Consider the following 19,377-nt stretch of genomic DNA (forward strand, 5'->3'; position numbering starts at 1 on the left):
CGCTCGGCCTACTAGATCAACAATGAGGTTCGAGCTTGTACCGTAGGTAAGCAGCCTACAGCTGCGGAGTATAACGTGCTATGAGATCCTTCATGTGTCTTACTACCACAATGTAGCGTCTGTACGGCCCATAGCCCGCCCTTATACCATGTGATTGCTTTTCCTTTCATCTGATACTTACAGTCCTGGCTTCCGAGTTACTCATAAAGCCTGGCGTCTTGCAATTAAACTATTACCTGGTGACATTGCTTTGATCGTCTAAAGTCTTTTCCTTATGTCCTTCACCTCAAGTATTACTACTTCGAGCTGTCGCCATGCTTTAATGCCATGACGTGCTACATGCCGGTTTGAGCGCCGAACATCGTGAGATTTATTTGAAGTACAACAGGAAAGATGTGATGAGAATTGAATAAAAACTGCACTATAAATACTCCAAGGAGACAGCCTGGTTTCACTAGTTGCGTAAGTTGTACACCTTCGTGCCATAGTATACACCCGCAGCACTGCTCGTTGCAGCAAGCACAAGGGGTACCGGGCCCTTAGTAATGCGGGGAAGAGATGAGAGCAGAAGCAAGGCCGAAGCACCTACAAGAACAAAAGCCATTATGTGGATAAGAATGTGAGGGTTTCAAGGAAGGCAACGTACCCAAGGCACCCTCCAACCCATTTGGCGCGCCTTTCCTGATGACATCTGCACTCCACAGGAATAAGAGACCAACGCTAGAGCATAGGAGTTCGCAAAAACATGCTTTTATGATGTTGTAGAGCGACTCACCCGACACCAGCGACGAGTGAAGGAACTGAGCGAGTTCTTGCATACCCAGAGACGCCGCCGACGATACAGAGGGCGCCCATGGTGTATGCAGGGTAGGCAGACTGGATAGACTTGGTGTGGGTGATAGTTCTATACAAACAAAATAAAGCCATACCATTGTGTAGAGTGAAGTCTTAGGGAGTTTACAGTCGTCGATCGAAGTCAAGTCGAAGTCGCGCTTGGTTGCTTTCAATTCGGGCAACCGTGTGAACATTTACCCCGCATGTCAGTGACTTCGGCACCGCGGCACTTAGCTTCAATATTGATGTAAAATACAAAATAAATAATATATTCACCTTTTCGCCAGCTGGACTATGGATGCTCAGCTCCTTGCACCACTCACACAACTTACTGCTCTTTCCCAATCACTCTTCCTTTCGTTATCTCAACAGCCTTCGCAAAAACAAGTTCCCTCACCTCCTCTAAGCTCATTCGCAGCCGCCGATGCTGAATTGCAAACAGCACTGACAACAGCGGCAGCACATCAGCGCCGACAGGCACGCATTGTCGCGTTACAGCAAGAGCTATTGGAGGTGGATGCTCGATGGCGCGCTGTATGTAAGGCATTGGAAGAAGGGAGAAAGGTATTGGACGAGATCGTGAAGGAGGGTGATGAGCGTGTAGAATGCATAAGAAAGGCGAAGGAGGGTTCGTAGTCTATTTTTTATCCGGTTAACACTAAACTTGTGTACACATGAAGCCGCGATTCCTTATCCCGAATTGCTTGCATATGCACAAAGCCTCAGCGCTTTTACGAGCGCACCGCCAGGCTTGACTATGCCCGAGCCAGGTGCCGTAGGTCCTGTGCCTCTATTCTTCCCGCCATTTCCGAATGAGGAGAAGATGCGCCGTGGCAGACTAAATGTGGAGCGTCCGCTGGGTGGGCTCGGGGAGAACCATAGCGTGAGGGGTGAGTGGTTCTTCAATAACGAGTGTATCATACTGGTGGCCGGGTTTTGTCTGTCCGTGGTTTTATGTCTGGTTCGATCTTGTGTTGTGTTTATAACTGGCTCTCACTCACAAATGTTATCATTATTTTTATGTGCATTTCGTTTCCTTCACCGTACAATATATTTTTCCCTTCCGTGCCTTCAAATTGAACTCAAACTAATGCATGAGCAGCGCCAGAGCCGTCGCCCCCACCTGTCCAGACACGCGAGCGGCCAGGTGTGAACCCTTACCGTCACGATACGCGCCCACAGCTGGCTGTGTTCGACCTTGATCTCGACCTCAACCCAGATCTATGATCTCAATTGTGTCGCTTGGAGATCTCGTTAGGCACTGCCGGTGAGTCCTGTTGTGTTCAGTTTATTGTTTTCTCTTACCTGGATAACAGTAATATTGCGCGACATCGGGGAGAAAATCGATTGCGCGGATTCGAGGTGGTAGTCTTTTCAATAGCACGACTCCTGTCTCGATTGACATTAAGGGAGGCACGCAGTCTTGTGAGGCTGAAAACTACCAGCGTATGATGATCCTCTCAGCCTATGAATAGTCGCAGCATTATAAGAGTGCTGAACATGATATCTCTATCCAATGTGTATCGTGCCTAATATCAGACGCTAAGGTACCATAGCTGACTTTTAACTAATACCATTAATTCGGTATGCACTCGGTTTCAAGGTCCTTGCGCAAGATGTTGTAATATGTGGGGTAAATGCGGGGTATGAGAAAGTGACTTTAAGTTCCTTCTCTGCCCCTCGATGATTCCAAATAATAAATCAATGTCAATGTATACTAGTGCTATCGATGAGTTCCTCAGTCCTGCAAATAAATGCTTTACAAAACGTAGCCGCATGCAAGTGCAAGCACTTGGAGCGATGTCAGGAAGAACAACGTGTTACAGCGCCAAAGCTTACCGCAGGGTATGGCATAGCAAGACATGCCATAGCGAATGCGTATCAGTTGTCCACCTCTTTTGTCTTGCGAAGGGTTTCTAGCGCTACAGTCTTTGCCTCCATTAGGGAAGATGCCTTTGAGCCCTCGTTAGATATTTCTTGATCCCCATGCACAACTAGTGGTACTGCAGGCATAGGTGCAGACTTGGACCGTTTCACCATTTTGGCTAGTAACTCCGATACACCGCCTATACTCCGCCTCTTTCTGCGGTGTTCCTTATCGGCACGGATCTTGGCCTCTTCAAACTGGCGACCCCATATGATAAGTTGTCTGCAAAACCCAATGTTTGGCGCAACTATTCCACGCTTTGCTTGGACATGCTTAATGGACTCCAAAGCGTGCATTGGTGTTGTTGCGACGAGATAAGCACAAATCAAGATTGGTGATCTCGAGATGCCCTGGAAACAGTGGACCTGCGAGGGGTGCCTCCGTTGGTTTTTACAAATTAAGAGCTTAGCAATCTAAGGCGCACCAAGACTTTCGCGTCTTCTTTATCTAGCGCTTCCTTGATAAACTCCACGACGGGATCGAACCATCTGCAAATATGCTCTCCGACCGAGTCGTGCACGGGAACGTGGAGGACCTGGATGTGCGGTGGAAATACTCCCGTGATATCAAATTCGATGGCAGATACGACGTGTGTGATGCCGAGGCGTGCGAGGTTGTCTGGTGTGCGAGCGGTGTGGTAATCGGTGAGATAGAGGCGAGGAGTTATGGCTGTTGCTGCGCGTCCGTGAGACTGGTCTGCGTCGTCCCTTGGGCGTCGAGAAGTTGTCTTTTGGATGAGTGAGGACTGCCATGAGGTAGGAGGGAAGGATATCATGATCTACGATGGTGCGAAAGAGAGAGGGGTGGCTCTAGTCGTGCAACGACGAAGCTCCTCCAGTCAGAGCTGGGGATTTTATAGGTCCAGGTCAACTTCCGGATCAACTGGATGCCTCGATAAACAAGATCTATGGAGGTTTCTCAGCTGCCGTAACACATCAGGCAGTACTTTGGACAACAGGTCATCACATTACATATGCCAAAACAACCATAAATACAACTCATAAGGACATGGACGATTGGGAATTTTGTAATCGATTCTCATTCGTCCTCGTCGCTGCATCGATCTGAATCTCTATCACTTTGGGTAGTACTTGGGATCATATTTCCATGTATCTACTACCCTCAGTGGTCTGCAGTTCATCCTCTATACTTGATGGCCTTGTAAGGACTCTAGCGATGGACGTACGCTGCATCAAACACTTCAACAGCTCTGACTCCCAGAGGCATAACATCGAAAGGGCGACCTGAATATGCAATGTTATACATCGATCTGTGTAGGTAGTATTACTCCGTCATGTCACAGGCTGCGAGGTTGCAACTTGTTAGCAATTCTTGATCGGAATGGCAAAAGCCTCCAGGCGAGTCGACGATATACGGCAGCCGAAGTTCACAAACAATAGATAACACACAATGTGATGCATGTGATATGATATTTCGATAACCTAAGCCACATGTAGTAGTCATGGCAGGTAATACACGACATGCCAAGTGTGTGGCATGTCTCTGGATACCAAAGATGAAAGCGTACTAGAAGCTTGCTCGTAACTGAATCACGATGCAGCTTTTTGCTCAGCCCGTGCTTTCCGCTGATGTGTAAAATGAGCACAGTCAATTAGGGGATTTCAAGAAGTCAACCCACCGATCCATTAAGAGCGTAAAGCGAGTTCTTGCGGAACTATGTATGCTTGAGCACTCAGCACATAGAATCAGACACCTGGAAACGTACCTTTGGGTCAACCTATAAAGAAAAGTGAGCCCCAGAGCAGAGATTAGATATTTTGACAACGTACCCCCCTCAGCGACCGAGACCGGTTAGTTTGTGGCCTCCTGATACCATTGCGGTGTGCCTTGTGGTTCTGGTTGTGGTTGGTGTGGCTTTACAAATTTCAGTTGGATAGATATCTAAAAAACTACCAAACGCACTTTTTAGACTTGGCCATGGCGTCGACGTCGGCTTGAGGCTTGGACTCAAACGATTCAATGTGAATATTAATGACGGCGTTCAAATCAGGTATATCGAGCGATGTGGCTGAAGAACTGTCTAGTTGTTTGTCCCACGGTTCGGCAACTCCCGAAGGCACCCCCAACAATTACTGAATAGAGTCCGAAGTCAGGAGCTTGTTCCTTCGGTAAGTCGGATTAGTAATACGTGACTTCTTACATCATTTCAAGTTGTAGGCGTCGTTGTAGTATATCGTTCAAACCACCATGTCGAAACATCACCCCGGTGAGTCTCCTCTCCTGTGACGCTAGAACGGAGATTTGAACAAATTGATATAGATCTGATCATGTGCCGGCGCCAGCCTGGCATTGGTGAGTACATCATAACCGATTTGGCGGTGATGTTGCTAATCTTATGAATATTTCAGCTATTGGCAGATTGTGTGAGAAGTGTGATGGTAAATGGTGCGTCAAGCAGTACTATCTTTCGTCCTATCGACTAATACGCAGAGATTTAGTCCCGTCTGTGATTCATACGTCCGACCTGAAACACTCGTCCGGATATGTGACGAGTGCAATTTTGGTACATATGGAGGAAGATGTATTATCTGTGGATCACCAGGTGCGTTACAACTGCTCGTGGGTTTAGAACGTAGATTGAACAGATTCTCGTAGGTATATCAGATGCGTACTACTGTGCAGAGTGCACGAGGTTAGAAAAAGACAGAGATGGATGTCCGAAGATCGTGAACTTGGGTGCTAGTAGGACAGATTTATTCTATGAGAGACGCAGATTAGGTCAGTATTACGTGGTTGAAAAGCTTCCTATCAATACTAACATAGTCCTTGTCCCATCCAGGCTTTAAGAAGAGTTAGGCTTACACGTACTACACTTTTTGTGCGACTGCGCATGAGTTGCACCAGATTTGGCGCTCCAAGATGTCCATATTACATTACATGAAGACCGGGTAGTAGTAGGTATGCAATCGACTGGCTACCTAAATGTGTAGAACATAAAGAATATATATACCGGCATACATCTAGCAGTACACTGGGAAACCGATAATAGGCGGGCTGTCGTTGGGGTTTTCCAGGTTTGCGAATCGCCTATATCATCAATGTTAGTGACATTTCGTGAAAGTTGTAGCTTATAAGAACAACACACCGGAATTGAACCATGTCGACCTTCTTCATGTATTAGTAGATGGATAAAGCAGGCAACAAAAAACGTACGGGTGCCTTGAATACAACAAATATGTGCGTCTGGTCGTGAGTGTCAAGAGATTCACATTCTCCACAGAGGTCTTTCGCGCAATACGCGCAACGGTACCATGCTCCTTGAATGCGCTCCATACAGCGATCACAGAGCGCCGTGGAGTGAACTAAATGATAGAGATACTCTGCGAATCTCCAATATGAGTGTGAAAGCTGATCGTGTATGGTCGACAAACCTTGTGGATCTGCGTTGGGTGCGAGGCCGCCAACAGGACCTGCTGGAACCTTATACCTACCAACAGTGTCACTGAACACCCCAATGCATTGTTACAATTCAAAGCTCACAATTTCGGAAGGAAACCAGACGGCGACTCGAGTTGTACATGAACAGGTCTCGGTATCTTGAAAAAAGAGTGCATCGGGTCATGGATGGCATATGACTTCTGCTCGCATGATTGGCACTTAAAATTGTGATGAGAAAAGTGTATGTGTGTAATTGCCATGTACATACCAAGCTATATGCAGTGGGTGAAGAGGGGCATGTAGTACATTGATATCGTGTACCGATTATTGTCTGGAGAGTCGTCAGCCCCTCATGGGTGAGTATGAATGTGGGGACCAAACCTGGTTGCAGCTCTTGCAGGACAGGTGGTGATTCAGCGACTCGCCGTTGCATGCACTGTGTCTCGAACCGACGACCGTCTGAGCATATGAAGAGTATACAGAGCCTGGTTTTGAGTGGGATGCGGTCAAAACATGTGCTGCATCCCTGCCTGTCCATAAATGGATGGCACGACGGCTGGCCGTTTGCACTTCTGTTGTTTCAAGTGGATAGGGAATCTTGGGGAAACGTGAGCAACGTGTTCGACCCTCAGAAAGATAAGAAATACTTTTATCATAATATGCGAGGATATGTGCCCCCCGTCCGAGGAGTCCAAGTTGCCTGGAAGTCCCGCGGACTCGCAATTGGAGCAAATGTCGATGGAGTCGCAGATTGCGCAGTGGAATCGGGCACCAAGGATATCTTGTAAACAACTGAAATTCATCAGGTACTGTAATCATGTCGCTATAGGCCACTTACTGTGCACACTTGACGCCGGGATGTTTCATGGCTACAGATATAGCGGTGAGAGAGGATAGGGAATTGTTACTGAAAACACTGACATCGTTCCTCATTATTGTCGTTTGACATAATCATTGGCAAAGCATGTGAGTATTCTGGTTCACTTCTAGACCTAACAGGCTTCTCCGTGACTACCAGGAATGCATGTGAAGGGTGTATATCGTGGACTTGGCTGCCCAGCCAGGTATTAGTATAGTCCATATGGCACAAAAAATCACTCGCCTGTAACACGCTCGGCATAAATTGAATTTCTGACATGATGTACATTTATACCGCTGGTTCACAATCGCGGAATTGCATGTCGAACATTTACAGATATGCATATCATCTTGCTCTGTGAAGAATGAACGTAAAGATGTCGCTCCAAACTCGCATATTCCATTGGATGCTTACCCACGTCTTCCCATCCATGATGACCCCAGACCTTTTCAAAATACGCATGTCTGAGCTGGCCTTTCTGTCTGGGAGCAGAACGACTCCACGAAGATAAATCGTCTTCCGGAGACGTGGATTCTGCACTTGATCCATTCCGCCGCTCTGTGCTTGCACGGAGCGCATGTATCACGCCAGCCGATTCAACACATCCCGAGCACAGTTCAAAGCCCATAGTAGATGACTCGGACCCATGGCGAATTCTGAAGCCTGATCGTGCACTATACAACGTCGGGCTTGATGAAGAAGAACCGGGTAAGGAAGGGAGTGGTTTGTTATGTTTGTGTTCGCTGCGCGTCTGCGGCGACCCGCTTAGTGTGATAGCGTCAAAGGAGGTAGATGGGGAGGGTGAAGACGAAAGAGGTGTGTGATGAGGAGGGGGGGGATAAGAATGGAATGAGTCTAGATCTCTAGCCTTTCCTTTACCTAGATCAGAATCTGAGCCGTTGCGAAGCACGATGCTTGCCAGAGGTTCCTTCTCGCCACACACCGCACAGACGTACCGGATGCCATCTAATATGACTCCACAGTCTGAACAAGTAGTGAGCGAGCCTGGAGGAGGTCCTGTGGGTACAACAAACTGGAGCACCTCTGGTGGAATGTCGGGGGCGATTGAGTATGGAGCTTGGTCAAAGGGTGGGGAAGAACGCTTGTATGAATCAGGGGTATCACCGGAATGATCATTATCTGCGAACTTTTGTTGCGAAGCAATCCACGTAAGCTGCATACTGTTTGGCCGCGGGGGCGAACCACCAAAGGGATCGGCGTCATACTTGACACTCAAATTATCCTCGTAACCCGAATCATGTGTCGTAGAACTCGCACCAGTGTACGAGTAGTAGTATTTCCCGCGAGGATCTCGTTCCAGTGCAAGATCCCCATCCATGTTGTTGGATGGGATGTGTTCGTCGGAATATGTTAATGATATCGACCTCGAATCGGATTCTGAGGCTCAGGTGTTGCCCCGAGCATGGCTTTGATTGTGCGCGCATTCTGATCGCGCAACCACGCCGCTCCTCTGTCTTGAGCAGAACGCGCCAATGCTATGTCAACTGGTGTAGGAGAGCACGACCGATGCGAAGGGGCCACATCGGATACTGACGCATCAGGGTGCTCCTGGAGCTTGAGCCGCTCAAATACAGCCGCTGGGTCTTCTGGGACGTGTTCTTCGGCGAAGAGTTGGTGATGGTCTGCGAATGGACTCTCATCGTGCATTGTTTGATCTTCCGCCGCTGTGGAACCTCTTTGAGATGCCGAACGACCAGCAACACTGTTCTCGGGTATAGAATATGAGTCTGTATTTTTGACCCAGTCATCCGAACGTGATGTGATAGGGTGTACCGTCGTTCCTTTTGCGAAGCGCCAATTGGTATCTCTCGAGCTCACTGTCACTGAATCATCGTCAACTTCCCCTCCTCCGACGGGCCAGCTTAATTCGCCTTCGCTCCTGTTGCGGCCTTTATATTCTTCCATACTGGCGAGACTTGATGTGTCACTCAAGCTCGGGCCATCGTAATCAACGGTGATGTGAACACGCAGTGTTATTCGTCTACTTCCAAAGCTGCGGCCGGACAGAATTGATGCTGCAGAGGAGAGTGGAGGATCGTCAGACCCAGCCTGAAAGTATTGAATAGCTTCTGTGAGATCGGATTCTGTAGTGATATCGGTGATTTCGCCGTCATCGTCCTTGTATGCAATCACATATGAAGTCGCATAAAGTGAGAAGCACTGCTCAACCTGCCAGTGACCAACGATATGGAAATTAAAGAAGACAATATGAATTATAAGCTTCAAGTGTGAGTACATGACCAAAGAGACGCACTCTGTTCCTCAGCAGCTCGTATGAACAGTTCCTAGCGGAAGCAAAGCTTATCCGCTTGTTCCATCTGTCGAAGGCGCACTTGACGACTAGGGGCCTGTCTGGCCTTGCATGCATCTTTCTTGCAGGTTATGCCACCTTGGCCTGAGAGAACATATGTGACTTTCCAACCAAAGTAGGTGCACGTTCCGCAGTCAAGTCAGTGCTCATCCCGCGCTGAGTAATTTGCACTGCAAATGTCCTTATCAAAATGGGAAATCCCCTATTCACTGGTGGTAGAATTGTTTTGACCGTTACTCTGTGGATTTCTGTTAATGTGAGCGTTTGAGCCTCTATTATATATATGACATCACAAACAAACGAAGAACAGGAGAGATTGTGCGCATATACAATGATGACGTATAATGCTGAAAAGTACTAGGACAAATGGAAACTGCCAACTCCTTCTTTCATCGCAATGCGTAATTTCTCTCGCATCACCACTTTTGAACTATACTCCGGTAGCTTCAAGTAATTGACACAAGTCATGACACTTGGCAGGTAATCGTCTGCCATAAGTGGTGGCTCGTGCGGTTTGCGAACGACAGTCAGTGGAGGGTTAAGGCCACGGAACCCTTTGAGGAGAGCGTCAGCCAGTCTCAAGATGAACTGTAACGAAACACACCTCCGATCGGAAGTTTCGGGCTTCCTGTAATAAATTGGAGGAAATCACGACGAGAGAAGGCATCGAAATCCGACATGATCCCTATAAGCTCGCGAATGGCACGACTCTCGCTGTGGAAGCCATGGTCGGCTTTGATAGCTTCATTCAACGCTACAGCCTTGCTGTCAGTCACGTTGACACCAGTACAAAAATTCACATACTCTCGACTCCCCAGTCTTCGTCTGAGTTACCAAACAGCATGACCAACTCGTCCGCCGAGAACGCCTGCAAATCGGAGATGGGGAACACCTTAGAGAAGCCCTCTCGGAACGCCCTAGCCTGTGGCTGAACGCCAGCGCCAATAATTGCATCCAAAACCTCGTGAATGTATTCTTCTGCATTCTCCGAAGTCACAGGAATGTTACGTCCGCCAGGCTGAAACATACATTACGATCTACTTGGATAATGAAAACAAGATGAAACTCACCCGAAGCTCGATATCGTATCCGGGAACTGTGAAATCAAGCGCAAGATCTTCGACATTGACAATATCCATCAATGCAACTTTACGGAAGAGCTAGATATCACGGAGGTAAGAAAACATCTAGCCTTGAAGTGGTAAATCAGTCAGGATACCTTCTCGCTCTGCCCTTTCATGGACGCGTAGCTCTGGAGTTTGGAGAGAGAACTGGCAAGTTCGTTGTCCACAAGCTAGACAAATAATGAGTACAGTGTCTTGTCAGCGCGCAACATTTCTTACTTTCAAGGACTCGATGGTCAAAGGTACTTCCTCCCCTAGTATGAGTTTGACGAAAACCTTGTTGACTGAAAGGTCGATAATGCGGGAGTCTAACATTGCCTTCGCTACATATTGACCAACAACGCGGAGGATGTGTGTCCGTTTTCTACCACTAGACGTCAGCTATACAACAGCCATTTAGGCCAAGGAAGCACTTACTGTCCCCCGTCATTTGCAATGTCATCAGGGCTGATAGGGGCAGGATAGAGTCCCGTAGGGTGATGAACATACATACCAGGAGTAGCTGAGTCGGCGTCTCGCCATATCTTGAGATCTCTCCTGGCAAATTCCTTCGAAACGAGGGAATAAAACTCAAGAGTAGGCCCAAGCCCAGTCCCAACCTCATCAAAGTACTCCACCTCTAAGATCGAAGACGAGGATCCATAGAGCTCGAAAACCTTGACCGCCGACTCCAGGATGTGTTTACGAGAGATGCGGACCTTCTGGCGCTGCAGGCGTCCAAGAAAACCGATTCCCTCGTCTCGCCGCGAGCTGTCCTGACTGCGACCTTGCTGGCTTTGCCACTTCAGAATAAGGCGGGCGTATCCGAAAGAGGTCGATTGAAGGTAGTTGTACCTGGTGGCGAATGGGAAGAGGAAAGGGAAGTTTTGCGGCAAGTCAAGTGCCCAGTCGGGCAAGCATGAACTAAACAGAGTAAGTAACTGCAAGGAAATAAGCAGAAACGGCTGAATCACCTGACCACGATCATAGGCTCTTCCAGCTGACGGGTGAGTTTGGCAGTTAACTTGTTATTAATGAAGGTGGTCTCCGAGAGCGCGCGGCGATCTAACGGTCTGGCTGGCCGTTGCGCTTCCGCGGCATTCAACCTGTGCAATACACGAAGCAAACGGAGAATCTTGGCATGAGGGGCGTCATCTGGGAGGGAAGAAAGGATTGGACTAGGTGATCGGATTTTAGATGCCGAGGTGTCTGCACGAGCTGTCAATATTATTAGATTCGATAGTACCAATCTGGTTACTAGCGCCTACGTTCTTGACTCGGAGGAGGGCCATTCACTTTCTTGAACTTAACTGTATAGATTCCTTGCCACATGGAGCTCGATGGCACAGGTCCAAGCTTCTTACGGATTTCATGCTGATGGATAGCGCCATATATTGTCAGATCAAGGGGTAGAAGGTGGTCATCCATCGAGAACTCGAGGTGCCAGTCCGACGGTTTGGCTTTTAGGGCAGCTGCATACGAGGTCTTGTTCGCATTGGGCGGTCTAGATGATGAAATCAAAGGTGCTGTACTTGGGGTTGCAACTCGTGTTCCATCAGGAGTCTGGGCTTCCACTTTGCTACCGTCTGAGGATGTGTTGCATGAGTAACCCCTACGGTATTGTCGCGATGACTTACCATCAGCAATGGACAAGGTAACGGTCTTATCTGCAGCAGAGTCGATGTCATCGTCATCTTCGAATACCTTCGATGAGAGCAGTCAGCACCAAGGTTATATGTTTGATTTCGAAATTACCTCAGCGTCTACCTCATCGTCAGTAAAGTCTGATATGAGTCCGCCGTCTTGAATAAGGGCTTCCATGCGTTGCGCTGTAGATGGAGGGGCAACAGATGATGACGAGGCAGTATGCACTGAACCGATGGTAGGCGCTGTTGCGGAACTGCCCTCGCTCTTGTCACCTGATGGTCCGCCATTCTTAGCGCTGAGTCTTAAACTCCGGCGTCGGCCAATCTCCGAGGAGCCAGCGACGGGTGTTTCAGTAGCAGGTTTTGTGGCACTGCTAGACTCTGCAGGCTTGCTTGCTTGTATGGGGGCTTCTGGAGGATCGCGCGAACTTGCTGGGCCGAAACCGGAGGCTGCCAAAGCTGCCAACATACCAGATAGTCCTCCTGTCGACATCAATCCTGTAATTCTGGGACGCAAGTAGTCATTCAAGGCTTGGAATGTTGCGATGGCATGAATGGAAACCACCATGTTCTGAAGGTTGCGAGGAATGTCAGACTCATTATCTGCAACTAGACGAAGACGAAGTTGTCGGGCAAGCAGAGATGGTGAGCTTCGCTTGGAATCTACCGTATGTTGAGCTTGATATAGAAAGAAGAAGGGCCGACGTTGTACTCACCGTCTGTTCCTTGTGAAACAGTGACGACATCAAAGTCCTCCATCCTCGTGAGGCTCTCCTGCAGCTTCTTTACTAAAACAGCAAGTGGAGACTGAGTAACGGTTCCACCTCTCGGGATCCGGCTAAATGCATCATACAATAACTCTTGGCGTCGTTTGCTGGTGACTGTCGTAAAGTAAACAAAGCTACTCGATAAGACGCAGCAGTGAATCGTACCTGTACCCCTGGTGGCGTCAGTAGCAAAGCGCAACAAGCCGTCGACAGCTCCGCTCTGTAGAAGCTCGAAGCTTGAAACAGAAGAGTGAGATGTGAAGTGATCTGCGATGTCTCTCAATGCAGACATCATGGTCGACTCGCCCACATCTGGAGCAGCAAGTCTATCGACAAGACGGCGAAGTTCATCAAAGGCGTTGTCTTCGTCTCCCTCTTCCTGTCCCAAGGAATACTTGAAGCGAATGACTCGGGCCCGCAAAGTGATTGCATCCTCAGGCTCCAAAGAAAGCGAGTGAAGCTTCTTGTACCCGGGTATTGCAGATGAAAGATGAATAGGAATGTTCACAGGGTCCGCTACGATGGTGCCATCTGAATCCTTGGATTTTATGGAAGTTAAAGTCCTTGCAGCAAGCGATTCGATTTCGTGGAATACTCCTTCTCGTCGCAGGACAGGGCGGTATTCAGCTGGAAGCTTCTGCAGCAGAAGATCAACGAGCTGAAGTGCACCAATGACTAGTGAAGGATGATCCTTAGACGACAGAATCGAGGAGGCAAAACTCGCAACAGGTACTAGCTATATTTCAAAATCAGACGGGGCTGTAAAACAAACGAAAAAATACTTGCATTGAAGGCGTCCTTGAGTGCCTCCCCTTCAAGGAAACCTACTGCCTTCAATAGACCTGTCAAAGTTTTAACCCGGACAGGAGTAATTACGCTAGCAGCATATACGTCTATCAAGATGGGCACCATCAGCTGCATAAATCGTCCGACAACTTCCGGCTTGGAACGCAGAAGCTCGGTACGATCCGCTACTGCAGGCTCAGCCGCAGAAGTCAGAGGAAGGATGTCGTCGGGATCCTGCATCTGAAAGTCATTCAGACTGGTATCCTGAAATGGTTCCGCTGCAGGTGTCGCTTGCGCTGATGTATCAGGGCTTGGCTGATAAGGTGCGAATACAGCCTGACGCGCAGCAGCGCGATCAGCCTTGGCTTTAGCCTTCACCATCCGTGCCAATGCCTTGTCAGTATACCCCTTGTGATCAAACACGCCATCTTCAAAAGGTATGAGTAGGCAATCATATTATTACGAGATTATCAGGCGTACCTTTTGGAAGAGGAGGCATTAGTTCGGAAACCAGACTGAGGGCTTCTTCTACTTGCTCCTTGGATCGGTGGGCAAGATTCTCCATGACTGTCATATGAGTCACATCGCCAGCTAGCCCTTGGCCACCTTGCTCGCCCCCACCGCCAAATGCTGAGGGAGAACTCCCGTCAGGATCTGGTAAAGTGTGTCAACGATGTCTGCCTGGAGCAGATTAAGGGTGATCTTTGGGCTTGCGCGGGCGGCTGTTGCCAGTGCCTTCAAGAGCAAAGTGAAAGTATTGGCAGCAATCAAGGGGGAACCTCCGGCTGGCATAAGAAGTAAATTGATCGCACGAATGGCGGTTTCATCCAACAGGTTTTCCAGGTTCTCCGTGGCGGAGCGATGATAGGAGTCCACTACTCTGATGACGCATAGGCATGCGAATTCAACCAGCCTCTGGTCAGAATAGCCAATGCAATTGCGAATAATGGGCCAAACGCCAAGAATCATCTGGAAATGGTCCGGCGAGATATTTCTGCAACAATTCGCAGCAGCTTGTAGTGCAGTCCTCTGTACAGCAATAGAGAAGAAGTCGAGATAGTTCAGCAGTGCCGCTAAACCATTTTCTCGTACGATGGAGCTAGGGAACTCTTCGGATATTTTCTCGAGTGTCTAAAACATAATTTAGGGGAGAATGTGACATCACAGCAGAGGGACTCACGCTCAGAGTCTGTTCTGCGAGATCGATATAAGATATTTCAATCAGCTTGCTGCAAAGAACCGGTATTGCACCGTGATACACAACGGAGTGGGCTACACCAGGTAGAGCCTCCATCAGATTTGCCAGGCAACGACATGCCAGCATCTGCGCTTCGAGATTCTCATCGCCCTGATATGTTCCGCCCCCGCTCATCGCCAAAGCAGCAGCTAGAGCCGCATCCTCATCATGATCGTCGCCGTCATCACCGCCGTCATCGTCATCGTCTTCATCTGCGCCGCGCCCGCCAAGGATCTTCACGAGTTCCCTTACAAACTGTTCCACTTGGAACGAGCCTGCTAAAGTGTCTTCCGTGCTTATGCTGAGGAGCTCACTGAGCTCTTGCAACGTCACCAAGCGAGTGGTTGGGCTCGCAGTTGATTTGATATTATTCAACATGGTCTTGAGTCGGCTTGAGAGGGAAACCATGTATGAGCCAAATTGACGATAATCTCCAAAAATTGCCATCGCGGCAGATTCGTCCAGGCCAGCAAATCCACGAGTGACACCAGCTGGTAAGCTTCCTTCTTCATCCCCGTTGTCGTCACCTTCACCGTCACCACCGTTATCTTGGTCATCCATGGCGACGTCATCGTCATCACAGCCGTCAGGTTGTTCCTCATAGGCAGGTTCATCGGGCCTAACTATCGCGGAATCAAGCATCGCAACATCTTCGTCAGCCATCTTCGAAGAGCCTGCAGAAGCGCCAATTTTGCTTTTCATTGCTACTTTCGCTTTGCTTGGTGATGGCCTGTAACGTAACATGTGAGCAAGTCTAGGGCGCGAGAGGCTGAACACAAACTTGGGTTTTCTAGGCATGGGTGCGGAAGCAGAGGTTGAAGCGTCCGTTCTTGATCTCAAAGAATATGCTGTAGTTCTTGTGCGCTTAGAAGATAAGGTAGCGCTCTGCCCCTCTTCTTCTGAATCCGGTTCTGGAGCGGCGCGCTTCTTGCCTTTGCGGTCTTTTGTTGGTTCGGTAATTGCAAATGGTGGGGCAGATGCAGAAGGAAGTGTCGCTCGATGTGCTCTGCTGTCAGGACGTCAGTTAAATATATCTATGGGTGCGGGAACAAGTCCGCCGCACCTCTTGCTCACGCGTGCAGTTTCTTCTGACAATTCCTTAAACTTTCCGTTTCCTGAACTACCCTCTCGAGGACGCTTGTTTTTGGCCTGGGTTGCTGACCTAGTTTCACGGGTGCTCTCTGATGGCACTGCTACGGATTGCTCTGCTGAGTCACCTTCCCTATCTTTTGCCTGCTCGCGTTCCTTCTCTTTTTGCTTGGCTGCTTTCACTCTTGCGCTAGAACGTATGGGCTTGGAATCTATAGTCGATACCGACGCCGATGTTGATGGAAAGTGAGCTTGTTCTGATTCTAGTGGCTGCAAGGATACACTGGAGCTTGTGGCTTCTTGCTGATGGATTGGTTGATAGTCCATTAGAACATGCTCCCAGCCATCGGTTCTGAGGTTCTGCTAGATGTTGGGAAGCTAGTGGTCAATGAGAAAGAAACGATGCGTCGACGCAATGTTAAAGCCGGTGCTCGAATTCGGGTAGATGCCGCCTGGAGAAGGCGTGCGAAAGCGATGGTGGCGTAACCTTGCGGAATGCCCCGATTACCGAGGGCTTGGGTTACTACGCAAGAATGCTTACTGCATTCACAAAAATTGATGCTATGTACAGGAGTGATCGATAGTTATGCAAAATTTTCTGTTAACACCTCCTCAATGCTCTTCACGAAAATATCCACAATCTTCTCTATCTCCTCGGTGGTTGCATTGTATGCAGGGCCAAGCATGAGGTGGTCCCCCTTCGATCCATCGAGTGAGGAGCCACCAACCATACCCATCGCAACAAGTCCGTTCTTAAGACAGCATGCCTGTACCGCCATTGCAAATTGTTGGTCCTTCATATCAACACGGCGTGCTTCGAGGCTGGAGAAGTCGAATTCGACCCCGAAGAAAGCCCCAGCCCCGCGCACATCGAGTGTATATGGCGCTGCGAGAGCATTTGGGGACTGCAAGCGGTCTTTCAGAAGCGCCATCATGTGTGCGCCGTTCTTCCTGCACTGCGCAAGGAGATCCTCCTCGATGATGACCTTCTGCACAGCTAAAGATGCTGCACATGCTAGTGGATTTGCCTGTTAAGAATAAATGTTAATGACCGGCTCTTTGATGGTCTCACATTACCGACCTGATATGTGTGACCGTGCTTGAGTAGTCCGGAACTCCCCCTGATCCCTTTCGCCACTTTAGGCGAGATGAGAACAGCACCTATGGGAGCATAACTGTGGCCCAATAAGTAACATTAAAAGAGAAGGGATATGTAACACTCGCCCACCACCCAAACCCTTGGCTACTGCCTGCAGGTCAGGTGCAGCACCATCACCGAGGCTCTGCCAAGCGTGCATAGTGCCCATTCCTGGCGAACTTCACTATCAATAGTAGTCAAGATCAACATATCGAGATCACTTACGGCCCATGCCACACATGACCTCATCGAGCATGAAAAGGGCACCATGTTTGTCACAGACGGACTTCATGGCGTTGAAGTATCCCTTCGGTGCACTCACAACCCCTGTTGTCGCACCAACGACAGTCTCCGCGACGACTACCGATCGTCAGTTTTGAAAGGAGTGAGAACTGACGACAATGACATACAGCCGATTACTGTCTCGGGTCCGAGTTCGATAAACTTATCCTCGAGTTCTTGTCGGAGTCGCTCAACGTACTGCTCTTCCGTCTCATCTGGTTTTTGGAACCTCTTTGCATACGCTGGGGAAACGTGGTGGAAATTCTGGTGGTCTAAAATAGCCTTATATGGTGCACGACGGCCAGGATGGTATGCAAGGGACAGAGTGCTAAGGGTATTCCCATGAAAGGACAGTTGACGGGCAATGTAGTTTGTTCGTTTCGGCTGCCCGATCTCGACATAATACTGCATTGGTGTTCATGAGCCCTTGGCCTACGCCTCCACAATACCAACATACCTGTCTCGAGAGTTTGATGACAGTCTCCATCGCTTCAGAACCTAAAGTGGTGGAGGTCAGTAAGGTTCAAGTAGAGCCCCATGACAATACCTCCAGATAGGAATGCGACCTGCTCGAAGGCACCATCGCTGGTATTCACGAGAAATCTAGCCAGCTCCTCTGCAGGAGGGCTAGAAAGCTGCATATTGTATACATCTATTCACAATCAGTCACTCGTGCTAAGGAGGGAAGAGAAGGACATTACATGACATAACATCGATCTGATCCTTTAGGGCTTTGACTACCTTGGGATGGTTTCCACCGATGCAAGTCACAGCAGCACCGCCGATCCCATCGATGACACGTCGACCATCCTCAAGATCGATGTAAATACCATCAGTGGCGATGGCGATAGGAGGTGTCCATGGCGTTCTATGTAGGATAGATGTGGGTCGAGCGTCCATCTTGTAAGTCGAGGGACCGATGGTCTTGATATGAGCTCGAGTCTATGAGAGCCAGGACGCGAACCTGGGCGAGCGATGATGATAAGAGGATGCTGTAAATGAAGATAACCCCACAAAAATCGATACTGTCTAAAGGAGCAACGGCTCTCCTTCGACTAATCTAACTTAACCTAAATTTACATTCAGAGCATGCTAACGTGTTATATGACTCAGATCAGGCCTGCAGGAGTCATAATCGAGGTGCCAATGGAGTTAGGGTAGAGTTGCAAGCGCCGATCACCAATTTGGGACAGCTACTTTTGTTCGGTCTCACTCCTGCTCCTCTACACAAGTACTCATTTTTTTTAATGAATGCATGGCTTCCTCGAGCAAGAAACGCAAGGAACCGTCACGATCTCGCACCATCGTTGATTTCTTCTCAAATAACACGTCTACAAAGAAAAGCAAGCTTCAAAACCCTCCTCCCAAGACGAACAAGAAGAACTTCAAAGCTTCCTTATCTCAGGAGATCATCATTATAGACTCGGACAGCGACGATTGTACAACGAAAAGAGACAAAGGGAAGACACGTGTAATCCCAGGTGCCAAACAACACGCTTCTCCGGAAGGGGAAAAGAGGAACCTCCGTTGTTCTAATGAATGCGAGTGGAAGCCATCTCTCACACGTGTCGCTTTGTCAAACCACAAAGATGATGAACTCCCTGCATTTGGAAAGCCCTCCGCTCTATTGCAAGTTCCCATTCAGAGCAGCACGAACACTGTAGAATGCAAGGAGACTTTACTCCAGTCGTCGGTCATTGAAGCCACTTCTAGCACCTCTATCTTTGGTGTTCCAGCTTTGTTACTTCGGCCCTCAGTCGAGCCCGCTCATGAGCTACTTTTTGAAGGAAAGGTATCTACAGAAGTCGGTGTTCTCAAATCCTACAGTGATCCTGGAAATAGACCGCATTCCATTGATGTGATAGACGTCGATTTTACAGGTGACGATGAGCAATGGGGTGTTGGAGACGATGAGCTAGCCATCCTCGAAGCTGCCAACGATGACATTGAGATGGAGGACGTCTCAGAACAACTCAAC

The 19,377-nt window shown here is 48.7% G+C and overlaps 6 protein-coding genes across 6 annotated transcripts; 2 read left to right on the forward strand and 4 right to left on the reverse strand.

Moving 5' to 3' along the window:
- Positions 1–454: 454 nt before the first annotated feature.
- Positions 455–927, reverse strand: BJ212DRAFT_1277959 (transmembrane proteins 14C-domain-containing protein; the record flags this gene model as incomplete). Its single annotated transcript, XM_041331399.1, has 3 exons — positions 455–585; positions 647–720; positions 776–927. 3 exons carry the CDS (start codon positions 925–927, stop codon positions 455–457), a joined length of 357 nt encoding a protein of 118 aa, XP_041190083.1.
- Positions 928–1,380: 453 nt separating this feature from the next.
- BJ212DRAFT_1247802 (uncharacterized protein) lies at positions 1,381–2,061 on the forward strand (the record flags this gene model as incomplete). The annotated part of the gene is made up of 3 exons (XM_041329680.1): positions 1,381–1,462; positions 1,515–1,724; positions 1,934–2,061. Coding segments are annotated over 3 exons (420 nt in total), but the record flags the coding sequence as incomplete, so codon positions are not given.
- Positions 2,062–2,976: 915 nt separating this feature from the next.
- Positions 2,977–3,536, reverse strand: BJ212DRAFT_1249508 (protein-tyrosine phosphatase-like protein; the record flags this gene model as incomplete). Its single annotated transcript, XM_041329702.1, has 2 exons — positions 2,977–3,126; positions 3,186–3,536. Coding segments are annotated over 2 exons (501 nt in total), but the record flags the coding sequence as incomplete, so codon positions are not given.
- A 1,433-nt stretch (positions 3,537–4,969) lies between these two features.
- On the forward strand, positions 4,970–5,578 carry BJ212DRAFT_1448434 (PHF5-like protein; the record flags this gene model as incomplete). The annotated part of the gene is made up of 6 exons (XM_041338540.1): positions 4,970–4,988; positions 5,042–5,074; positions 5,131–5,167; positions 5,221–5,324; positions 5,378–5,500; positions 5,562–5,578. The coding sequence occupies 6 exons, from the start codon at positions 4,970–4,972 to the stop codon at positions 5,576–5,578; spliced, it is 333 nt and encodes a 110-aa protein (XP_041190086.1).
- A 164-nt stretch (positions 5,579–5,742) lies between these two features.
- BJ212DRAFT_1448435 (uncharacterized protein) lies at positions 5,743–9,408 on the reverse strand (the record flags this gene model as incomplete). Its single annotated transcript, XM_041338541.1, has 13 exons — positions 5,743–5,809; positions 5,925–6,102; positions 6,210–6,257; positions 6,279–6,378; positions 6,429–6,491; positions 6,542–6,757; positions 6,808–6,952; positions 6,999–7,029; positions 7,082–7,212; positions 7,263–7,374; positions 7,434–8,404; positions 8,575–9,209; positions 9,295–9,408. The coding sequence occupies 13 exons, from the start codon at positions 9,406–9,408 to the stop codon at positions 5,743–5,745; spliced, it is 2,811 nt and encodes a 936-aa protein (XP_041190087.1).
- Positions 9,409–9,708: 300 nt separating this feature from the next.
- On the reverse strand, positions 9,709–18,299 carry BJ212DRAFT_1448436 (uncharacterized protein; the record flags this gene model as incomplete). The annotated part of the gene is made up of 27 exons (XM_041338542.1): positions 9,709–9,905; positions 9,956–10,105; positions 10,156–10,369; positions 10,422–10,511; positions 10,571–10,645; positions 10,695–10,839; positions 10,893–11,378; positions 11,429–11,663; positions 11,723–12,040; positions 12,092–12,158; positions 12,210–12,763; positions 12,817–12,981; positions 13,033–13,599; positions 13,650–14,081; positions 14,134–14,263; positions 14,296–14,784; positions 14,834–15,620; positions 15,672–15,899; positions 15,954–16,183; positions 16,588–17,007; positions 17,061–17,154; positions 17,204–17,288; positions 17,343–17,477; positions 17,528–17,804; positions 17,857–17,897; positions 17,947–18,051; positions 18,101–18,299. 27 exons carry the CDS (start codon positions 18,297–18,299, stop codon positions 9,709–9,711), a joined length of 6,915 nt encoding a protein of 2,304 aa, XP_041190088.1.
- Positions 18,300–19,377: the final 1,078 nt, after the last annotated feature.

Source organism: Suillus subaureus (assembly GCF_016647635.1).
Source record: "Suillus subaureus strain MN1 chromosome Unknown BJ212scaffold_29, whole genome shotgun sequence".
Classification (NCBI taxonomy): Eukaryota; Fungi; Basidiomycota; class Agaricomycetes; order Boletales; family Suillaceae; genus Suillus; species Suillus subaureus.